At 33.1% G+C, this 11,603-nt stretch overlaps 1 protein-coding gene and 1 pseudogene across 1 annotated transcript; both read left to right on the top strand.

Moving 5' to 3' along the window:
- The first annotated feature begins 3,723 nt into the window (after positions 1–3,723).
- On the top strand, positions 3,724–4,575 carry LOC124895812 (annotated as a pseudogene).
- Positions 4,576–9,141: 4,566 nt separating this feature from the next.
- On the top strand, positions 9,142–11,051 carry LOC124895807 (UDP-glycosyltransferase 71E1-like). The gene is given in 3 exon segments (XM_047406229.1): positions 9,142–10,264; positions 10,266–10,752; positions 10,755–11,051. Coding segments are annotated over 3 exon segments (1,440 nt in total). The 5' UTR covers positions 9,142–9,349; the 3' UTR covers positions 10,793–11,051.
- The last annotated feature ends 552 nt before the right edge of the window (positions 11,052–11,603 follow it).

The following is an 11,603-nucleotide window of genomic DNA, read 5'->3' as shown; positions in this document are numbered from 1 at the left end:
AAATCAGATAATTGATTTTCACTCATTATTTTTTTCTAGAATATGAGGATCTATACTTGTGAACATTTCCATTTCACGTTTGGCCAGCCAAAATAACATCATTTCCTGTCATTCTTTAAAGTTCATACCAAAATATTTTTCTAATTTATCTGTCGTTTTCATTGCTAGAGAAAAACCAGAAGGACATAATGACGTAATATTGATTGTCGTTGGGACAACATCATTCACAATCAAATCAATTTATTGTTCAGTTTCATTCATCATTTTTCTTTCAACCTTTGACATACTCTTTAGTATTTCAGAATACTAAAAATAAAGATTTTAATCTTTAGCCAACTTATTTCTAGTCAATGATGAAGTTTTTATATCTTTAAATCATCAACCGAATGAACTTTGAAACATGACAAAGTTTTTATGACTTTGAATCAGAATTAAATTCAAAAAGAGTGAAATCCCATAGATTTTAAACTCCACAAACCAATACAGGGATTTTAACAAATCGGTGAAGTTTTTCTATTTCTTCAAACAAAATTCCCACACTAATTTCTCGATGAAGTTCTTATATTCTTCTAATTGAGGAAGTGAAAATCAAAAGATTTTAGTCTCTATAAAATCAGACCCAATACAAATTAACCAAATGGTGATCTATAAATGGCGGTAATTTTTTTTTTCCTTCACCAAACAAGAACAAAAATAAATATTTTTATACTTTTCTTAAAATTGTGGTTTTTCTTTTTTTTTTTGTAAAATCTGTATTTTTCAACAATAACTTCAAAGACATGTTCAAATTAACATATGAACAATCAAATGAAATTTAAAATCTGTATTTACAATTATGAACTTTTAACAATAAGTTCAACCCAACTTATGAACATCAACAAAATAAAGTTCAAACTATTTTCTGAAAAATAGTATAACAAAATGCTAAGAGCTTCAACACAAGTTCATCCAACTTATGAACGATCAAAATAAAGTATCAAGAACTTCAAACACAAGTTTAAAAAGTTGAAGAGATATCAATATGAAGTTCAAACTATTTACTTACTAAAAAATAGTAAACCAAACAATATAGATTAGTATAAATTCCTTAAGATTGTAGTTCCGGCGGTTACAAAATCTATATATTTTTTTATACAAACTTCAATACTAAGTTCAATAACAACTTTCAAGAACCAAAATGAAGTTACAACAACTTCAAACACAAGTCCAAATGAATAATCAAATGAACTATCGAAATGAAGTGTTTATCAACTTTAAGAAATGAAGATGAAGTAGAAAATTGTAGAATCAAGTTCATCGAATGCACGGTGTGTCCTTAAGAAATTTATTCCCTTCAAGTACCCAGGGTTATGGAATCTTTATTCTCAGGATAAAATGATTCTCATTCTAAAAATAGTTGTACCTCAAATTTTCAGAAACTTCGAACACACTCAACAATTTGATGATCACACGAGAATTTTTAGAAGAAGAAGAAGATTGTTTTTCTACTCAAAAATAATTGTCTTCACCTGAGAAAAAATTCAGGTATTTATAGCCATCAAAGTATTGCTTCATGAAGAGAAGCAATAGTTCAAAAAGGTACACTCCTTCATAAAGATGCAACTCTTAGGAAAAGTCACAACCATTGGAAAGGTCATAACCGTTCAATTTGAAAAGATGCCTATTCAAATTTCATCCTTCCACTTAGTGTCTTTCCAAAAAAAAAATACCACCTTTTTATTTTTCATTCACACATCTTAATAACCCAACACGAACATCACTACAAAGAGTAAGCTTAAGATAGCTAATTCTCATTTGAATTCCTCAATAGTAGCAACATGGTGAGAGATTATACTTCATAATTCCTTGATTTAAATAGTCTGTTCTATAATGAAACTATCTGAAAATATTATTTCACTTCTGTTGTAGATGAGACTTTGACCCAGGTTCCAGTCTCAAAAGCTCATTATCATAAAATATTGATATTGTAATTTCACACTTCCAAAGATCTCATCTTCATGATTATAGACCACTCCATTGTCAAATCTTATTAGATGCTAATATATTTTAGAGCTTTCCATTCTCAAATCACATTAGGTATGTTATGCTTCGCTTCAACTTTTTATCTTCATCTATTCTTCTCCTTGTTGTTCATCTGTCTTCATCTCCATTTTTCCATTTCTTTTTTTCATTCTTATCTGTTTGTTTTACATGTTTTATTTTTCTTACCTTTTTATTAAGACTTTCAAAACTTTACTCCTTCAGTTCATTTTCCTCTGATCAGTTTTTTTCTCAAATATTTTCTGAATCTCTTTCGACTTTGTAATTCATGGCTGAAATTGTTGATGTTGTAGTTTTTGAATTCTAAATTTTGAACGAATTGATAATTTTGTTGGCTAGCTGCAAGTCTCTTCATAATCCTCCTTTATTAATTGCTACCCTTTCTCTATATCGAAGTTTCAACTATCTCTTTGGATAAGTTTTTAAAATACTTTTGTCATGAGGCAGGAAATAATAAGTAGTCGAAAAATTTTGAGAATTAACAAAGACAGTGGATTTTCACGAATAGACTATTGTGCAAAGCATAAGTAATTTGTCTATCAAATGCCTAAATTGTAGTGGAAATTTTTTTGTTGGGAGTTGAAACAATTAGCCTCCTTCTCACATTTTATATTTTCTATTTGTCATGCTAAAAGGTAGTAAAAGAAAGAACACCATTTTCCTAACTTAATAAATTAAGCTGCCCAAGTAACGTGAACCAAAGGAATTTTGAACCTGTTTAACATTATTATATAAGATTTAATCCAAGCTAGAAACTTGTAAATGACTTGATAATTCAACAAATAAATAAAAGTTGGTGATCTAAGAACAAGACTAAGGAGATTGAAAAAATTTGATAACAAGCAGTGCAGTCTTTCAGTGTCGTATCTATATATTTTATGAGTTGCTTCTCTATATTCAACAGTCTTTTAGAATACGAGTTTTTTTTGTTGATGGCGATTCTTCGCTTTCATTTTTCGCAATGGAATCCATACATGTGTTTGTTATGGCTAGACACTGAACATTAAGTTTTAGTCACTCTGATGTATACTGGTTTGAGATCTCTTTGCTTAACTTTGTATTATTTCTTTTGTTACTTATTTACCAAAATAAGTATACCAGTAGATTTGAAATTTGTACCACACTTTACAATCATTTGCATTTTATAGGGTTTAAGATTAAGAATTGGTTGCCTCGATGATCTGTTGTCGATGGAGGGCAACAGATGTTGGGCTTGAGAGAGAAAGAGATGACAGATGTCTGAGAGGAGAGAGGATCGACTTTGAAAACTGATTTTTTCCACTTTAAATTTTTTGTTTTTACTAAATATAGTTGTGGGTAGATTTGTATTTTTAAAAAGATTAAAAAGTTTTAAAAATGTTAATTGAGTCTCCAATTAACTTGATCAACTTTTTAAGTATTTTTAACCCTTAAACTTGATCAAGTGTCAACAATAGTTAAAATGAAACTTGTTTGACACCTTTCCTTCGATTTTCTCGAATTAGTCGGTTAATGTAGGTCCATGAAACTTAATTTTAAAACTTCCATTTTCTCCCTCTATTTGACAAGACCCTTTCCAAAAATTGCTTGAGAACCTATGTCCATTTATATCTCTGACCCTGCCATTCTCAACTTCTAAGGCAAGCTTTTCGACTGAGTCATTCACTTTCCTCGACAATAATATTTCCAAAATCTTCACCCAAAAGTTTGTAATATTTCCAAAAGCTTCACCCAAAAGTTTGTAGAACATGACAAACCAGCTTATACCCAAAAATCTCCAATACAAAATCTTGTCAAAAGTTGGAATCTTTATGGGAAACTACTCTTCCCAAATGACCCTCATCATTGAGGAAAAATTTGATTTAAATCCAAATGAAATCTTTGAAGCTTCCAAATTTTACTTAAGCACTATAGTGAACCACCCTTCATTACAAAGGGTCAAAATTTCCAAGGCAGAGAAAGAAAAGAAATTTCCAGTTAACATTAGCAAGGATAAGAAACTCATTGACACATTTGAAAGAGTGGAACTCATTTGGGAGCTGAAAATTGTGGAAAGTCGGAAGACCAATTGTGATGATGGCTACTTGTCTTTAGAAAAAGTGGAACAAATATGGTATGAACAAAGTTTCCTTAAGAGTAACAGGGAAATGCTGCTGAAAACATATTTGTCGTTTATTCTTCAAAGACAAAAGCCATAAAAGAGGAAAACAAGGTGATAAAATTCAACCCACTTGGGAGTTATGGTTGGCAAAGTGTGAATCTGGCTCATCCATCAACTTTTGATACACTAGCAATGAATCCTCAACTGAAGCAAAAAGTGATGGATGATTGTTATTTACAATATTTTCGGGTATAAGAGTCAGTATATATACAAGTTCAAATCAAAGACAAGAATACTTATAAAGTTCCTTAACACCTTCAACACAAGATTATGTATAATCTATCCAAGGAGTATGTTAGATTTCAGAAATGAGATGAAATAGAAATCCAAAGCCAAGTCCCCCGACTTCACGGAGTGTCCTTAAGGAATAATTCCCCTTACTGTACCCGAGGTTATAGAATCTTTCTCCCAGGATAAAATGGCTTTCGATCCAAACAATAGCAGTACCTTAAATTGTTGGATTCTTTGAACTCACTCAACAACTTAATGATCACACGGAGTTTTGTATAGAAGAAGAGTGTTTTTATGTGAAAAATCATGTCTATACCTGAGGAATATATCAGATATTAATAGCCTTAAATGTGTCATTTCAAAAAGGATGCATTGGTTCAGCAGAAAGGCACCTATTCAGTAGCAGTCATATCCCTACGCCCAGTCTGTACTGGACCTGCGCCTGATCTGCAGCTGCAGGTGACATTTCACAATTTTCAGTAGCTTCTGTGCTTACATCTGCACCCACAGGTCGTGTACCTGTAATGTATTTGCGCTCGCAAGTCACCCTACAGTGCGAAACAGTATGCCTTTTCCCTCGATGCATTTGCATGGCGTCCGAAATGCGCCCGCACTTGGATAAAAATAATTATATCAGATTTTGGATTACATTTTTCACTTGTAACACAAGTTTCAAATGAAATTTATCTAAAAAGATAGATCTCATCGTTCGATCATTTGCCAAATCCAAATCCAAAACCGAAGCCGAGCCGAGTGAACGACGACAACGATGGCATGAGGCACCACCTTTTTCTTGCCTCACTATCCATGTGGAGTAAGTGTTCCTCATTATAAACACTTACAAGTTCTCTTGACCCACCAATGTGGGAGAATTAGTGAAATTTCCTTTAAAAAGACTACACTTTCCAATTTGGTGAGTCTCTTTTTCTCCACTATTTTTCCTCCATTTTTCATTCACATATACACCTTGAAACCAACAATTCCCCACATGAATGGGGAAGGCTATCTTTCCAACAAGATATTGTTCTTAAAGAGAGAAGGATCTATCCATGAAGAGGATTTAGAATATGCAAGTTCACTCTCTAAAAGACTGCTATCAAGTGTCAAAGATATTTCAAACACATGATTATCCCTATGAGCCAAACAAGCAATAAGAGCCTCACTAAAAGTCATGCTCAAAGGGTTACTCCTATTTACTTGATAAACATTTTCAATAACATCACTCACTTGAGGTTCATTACTCACATCACAAACATCCTCAAGTTGTGGGCTAGTTTCGCACATAAGTTGATCAACATAAATTTCACAAGACAATATACCATCATTCATCATATTGGCTTCAACACTAAGTGGACACAAATCGATCTTACTAGAAGAGTTAATTTTGTCATCATTAGGATCAACTAGTGTATCCACGATCTCATGTTGTACATTATCATTATGAAGTAAAAAGACATTAGGCTCTCCTAAAGATAAGCTATCATTTACACTTAGCTGACTACTACCTTAAAATGATATTTCACATTTACTAGAGTGCAAGAGTTATCTTGGTTACCTTGAAGTTCGTTTGGAGTGTGTCGACTCAAGGGAGCTTGAAGGTTGGAGTTATGATATTTTAGACGATCTATCATGTTATCCATCCTCCCATATCTGTTATCTATCTTACGGTTGAGAGCTTCAAGCGCCGTTAAAATTGCATTTGAGGTGTTGTCATCCATGACATCTAACAAAATAAATACTAGAAAAACAAAAATAACAAACAAGCTAAGGTTAGGAAAACAACTTCACAAGCTCTCAAAGTTCATACCTTTGGTTGGTCTCTCAATTGGTGTCGCAAGCATTGCTAGATCGTTTATACTCCAACAAGTTTGCTTGGTACCAATTGTGGTTTGAGGTTGGAATGGATTCTTGTTTGAAAAAATTAAAAAAATAAAATTACTTAAGGACTTAAATCAAGGAAGCACAATGAATTTAAAAAGAGAAAATCTTGCAAGAAATTGGACGATGAAAGAAATGGATCTCAAGAACTAATCAATCAACTTAGTAGATGAATTACTAGTTGATGAGTAGCTTAGGAATTAATGATGAGTTTAGGAATCAAGAAAATGAAACTAAAGAATCAAACCTTGAGCAATGAAGTAATTTAAGTGTTGAAATGCATTTGTAAGCTTGAATTTGATGCTTGAAACTCAATTTGCGTTAGGGAGAGGTTGTGTGCGCTAAACAACCTACTTTAGCATATGGAATGCAGGTGCAAGGCATCCTGGACACGGTGCTATTGGTTTGAGGAGACCTTGACCTTCTTTAGCAGGTTGGGCATACTTCTAAGGCACCTCCAAGGCAGATGACCCAAAATTTAACTTTCACAAGGCTAAAAATGTCTTTTGAAATGGTTGAAATGTCGTCTAACAGTCTCCCTTTTGTACCCTTCTCTTGGAATATCCTTGAGATCTTCGGAGATGCCCTAGTACAAATAATTTTCCACACCTTTTCTTTCTTCTTAATGGATCAAACAACCAATGTTATCTGAAAAATTCTTCTTGAAAATAACAATTTCTTCAAGAACACCAACTTTTTCAACTTTTTCTTCTTAGCTCGAAATGAGTTAAAATTTCGAACCTAAGCACTTTTTATTCTAAATTCATTCCAAACACTATTTTACTCAAATTCTTCACCAAAAACTTCAGCTCTTGTAACCAACTTCAAAGTCTTCAACCCAAGCTTTCAACAAGGATAGAGCACTCAATAATGCTCTGATTTAGCTCGAATTTGATCTTTGGACTCTAATAGTGTTAGAGAACTCAAATCTAACACCAGAAACACAAGAATACTCAAAAATCTAAAACTCAAAAATTAACCTAAGATAAAAAACGTGAATAGTAATTTTTTGTGATTTTTCAATTTTCTAAGACAATTAGACCCAAGATTAACTTCGTAGAAATGAAATCAATCTCGGCTCTGATACCAAATGATAGAAAAATAAAATACGAAAATGAAAATTAAACTATGATACGAAATCAAAAGAACAATAAAGTAAAGGATAGGAAGAAAAGATAAAAAGATAGACACAAGAAGATAACAAAAGGGCAATCAAAGGATGTATCAAACCCAAAGAACTCCCTTATTGATTATCTATGAGCACCTAACTCTTACGTAGACCACAAGAAAATTGGATGTGTTTCTAAACGAAAGATCAACACAAGCTAATTCAAGCTTGCCACTCACTAACAAGGAGTAATTATTCATAATTCATCCAAAAACTAAGGAAATGAAATATCTAAGGCACATATTTATAGTATTTGCCTTTGCCAAAATAGCCTATTACAAAAGTAGTTTAAAGTGAATATTTTAAAAATAACCCGCAAGGGCTCTCTTTATTCCTTGTGCCATGTCTTTCCTCGGCTCCAAGCTATCTTCCAAATACTACATTGTTTAATTAGGAGCTCAAAGAAGGTCCTCCAAGCACATTCTTGAATCCTTAGGTTGATCTGGCTTGGACCTCCTTGTGTCGGCCTCGAGTTGTGTGATCAAAAGCGTCGACGCTCATTTGGCTTGTATTAATATACATACCATTTATCATAGTTCGAGGGTATATTTGTCCCTTTTTCGTTTGAACTTTTTATATTATATGTTTTCTCATAAACATAAAAAAAAAAAAAAAAAAGTTGTTAAAACTATCAAAATTATCGCAATTCTTTATACAATCTTACCAAATAAGTAAAAATTTATAATAAATGCATAATACACTACCACAAAGTTATTCTTATCAAATAAACAAAAGCTTATAATAAATATATAATATACTATATATCACAATGCTATTCTAAAAAAATAGGACATTTATTGATCAAATTTTAATTTAATAAAAAAGTAAAACTGAACCTGAGTTTTGGTTTACTAACCTTTTTATAGAATTCTACAAACAATCTCTCCATGTTGAGCTTGTGTTTCTCGATCAAATGACTGAGAAGATGAACCAACATTGTTACTTGAAATTTGGTCAAAAATCATTAGTAAAGTAGGGATTGATTTGAGGTAATAATAAAGTTTATGTTGGTGGTATTAATAATTTTATGAGACATATGATTTTAAAAATAAAATTAATACTTTCTCCATCCCACTTTATGTGGCATAGTTTGACTGACACGAAATTAAGAAATAAGAAAAGACTTGGTGATATTTACTAAATTTTTCTTTATTAGAAAAATATACTACTATTATCTTTAGTTAAGTGCGGTTTATAAGTGGGATCAATAAAGATAAAGGTAGAACTGTATCTTTAAATATTTATCAAATAAGAAAATATGATATTTTTTTGGAACAAATTAAAAAGAAAATTGCGATACATAAAATTGGAGGGGAGGGAGAAGGGGGGGGGGGGGCGAGGGAGGAGTATAAATTTAATCTACATATGAAATAAATGATCACTCGATATAAATAGTTGTATTTTTTTATAAAATATAAATTTATAAATTTGAAAAATCTCAAATCATAATGCGAAATCTCAAATTAAGTTTTTTGAAGAATTTATAATTTCATCTCATAATATAAAATTAATTTTAAACCATATATATATATACTGATTTTATCTTATAATTTTAAATCACAAAATAAAACTGCATCTCGAAACGCCTACTAAAAAGGAATGTTTGTGGCCTTAACCCGTTTTTGACTTACGATGCTTATCCACATCTCTTTTTTTTTTTAAATGATCAAAGGCATGACATCATTTCCGTTCGTGATCCCCAAGACCATCATACTCTTGAACTCTTTACTTGGTTGACTACATCTGTACCTATTGACTCCAAATGACCTCATATCTTCCTCACATAATGCCTAATTAACTAGCATATGCCCACACACCTAGTAGAAAAGCCCATCTTTCTCTTCAAAGCTTATTACATCACAAACTATAGGTTAAGGCAATAGGATCAAGAAATGAGTGAAATCAAGAAGGCAGAGTTGGTCATCATACCATCTCCTGGAATGGGTCATCTGGTACCCGCAATAGAGATGGCAAAGCTCCTTATAACGAGAGATGATCAGCTCTCCGTTACTGTCCTTATCATGAACATGAACCTAGACTCCAATCTCAATCCTTACATCCAATCACTTTCCTCAAATGCTAATTGCACCTCATCAAAATTGAAATTTATACTTCTCCCTCGAGATGAATCCACTTTGCAACTCCTCAACAGCAAAACATTCTTTTCTGGATTTATTGATAGCCATAAGCCTCAGGTTAGACAGGTTGTGGCTCAAATTCAGCAAACAGCTACACTATCGGGATTTGTGGTAGACATGATGTGTACCACAATGATAGATGTGGCTAATGAATTTGGTGTCCCGACTTATGTTTTCTACACGACTAGTGCAGCTGTGCTTGGCCTCCACTTTCATATGCAGAGCCTAAGGGATGATTTTAACACGGATGTTACCAATTACAAGGATGACCCTGAATCAGAACTCTCTGTACCTTCATATTTAAATCCATTTCCAGCGAAATGTTTGCCGTTCATACTCTTGGACAAGGAAGGTGGTTCCACTATGTTCCTTGATATTTCCAAAAGATATCGAGAAACCAGAGGAATCTTGGTGAACACCTTGCAGGAGTTGGAAACTCATGCCATGAAATCGCTCTCTCTGGACGAGAAAATCCCACCCGTTAATCCAGTAGGACCAGTGCTGAATCTCAATAGTTGCGTCGGCAATAAGGAAGAGTCATCTCGAGGGGAAATTATCAAATGGTTAGATACACAAACTCCATCCTCTGTAGTGTTCCTCTGCTTTGGAAGCTCGGGAAGTTTCAATAAAGAGCAAGTGAAGGAAATTGCGCAGGCTCTAGAGGGCAGCGGGTGTCAGGTTCTTGTGGTCTCTAAGAAAGCCACCACCTAAAGATTCATGGTATCCAAGTGACTATGAGAACCCGGAAGATGCCTTGCCGGAGGGGTTTCTGGAAAGGACGAAACGGATTGGAAAGGTGATAGGATGGGCACCCCAATCTGTAATCTTGTCTCATCCATCCGTGGGTGGATTTGTGTCGCACTGTGGTTGGAATTCAGTATTGGAGAGTATCTGGTTCGGAGTGCCAATGGCAACTTGGCCAATGTATTCGGAGCTGCAAGCAAATGCGTTTCAATTAGTGAAGGATTTGGGTATGGCAGTGGATATTAAGATGGATTATAATATCAGGGGAAGTAACACATACGTTATAAAAGCGGAGGACATAGAGAAAGCAATAAGGCAGTTGATGGATCCTGAAAATGAAATAAGGACGAAGGTGAAAGACATGAAGGAGAAGAGCAGATTGGCTCTAGAGGAAGGTGGCTCATCCTACACTTCTGTGGACGTTTTATTGAGCAGGTTATGGGCAACATCTAAATAATGAACAGTCCTGCATTTCCATTCAGTTGCTATCCAAGTGTGTCCAACAGCACTGCAGCGGTAGGGTTCTTAGGTAGCTGAGAGTATTCTCACTTATGCTTATTCTTCCATAATGGTAATTGTAGTATATATATATTTTTTTTTTATCTTTTTTGTTATACCATTTCTGTTACTATGTATTTGCATTAGCTACATTTCTGTTCAACTGCAATCCAAGTGTGTCTAGCATGACTAATAATACTTTTTTTTTTTACAATTCAACTATAGTTATCGTGTGAGCATCAATCTCAGATTTTAGATGTTACAAAATCTGTTCTTATAGTATGATTAGCAAAAGATAGCTGCAATGAAAATATCCTCAAACCAAAGCTAAAATAATTAGTAAGTTTGACCATGAAAATCAAAATTTTTTGGATTTAAAATTGGAGTTACATTAATTATAGGTAAATGACAAAATTAATTGTATTTATAAAAGACATTTGTCATTGATTAATATATACGCCCTCTGATCCTTCTATTTTGCATTGTTTCTTTTTTTTTTAGAGTTAAATGATGTAAATTTTGACGATCAATTTAAGATCTATTTTTTCATCATATTAAAAAAAATGCAACTTATGGTACCTTTCTTATAGTTTTTGAATATATAAGTTTTAATTTTAAAATATTAAATTAATTTAATTTAATTTAATTTAGCTGTAAAAATTAGTCAAATTAACTCTCCGAAAATAGAACATGAGAACTACAAAAAGAAACAAAGGGAGTATGATTTGGTATAAACAAAGCCAGGTATCAAGTCTTTTTTTTCGAG

The sequence above is a fragment of the Capsicum annuum genome, unplaced genomic scaffold (genome assembly GCF_002878395.1).
Source record: "Capsicum annuum cultivar UCD-10X-F1 unplaced genomic scaffold, UCD10Xv1.1 ctg997, whole genome shotgun sequence".
Classification (NCBI taxonomy): Eukaryota; Viridiplantae; Streptophyta; class Magnoliopsida; order Solanales; family Solanaceae; genus Capsicum; species Capsicum annuum.
The sequence above is the reverse complement of the archived record's forward strand: the minus strand, read 5'-3'. Positions and strand labels throughout refer to the sequence as shown.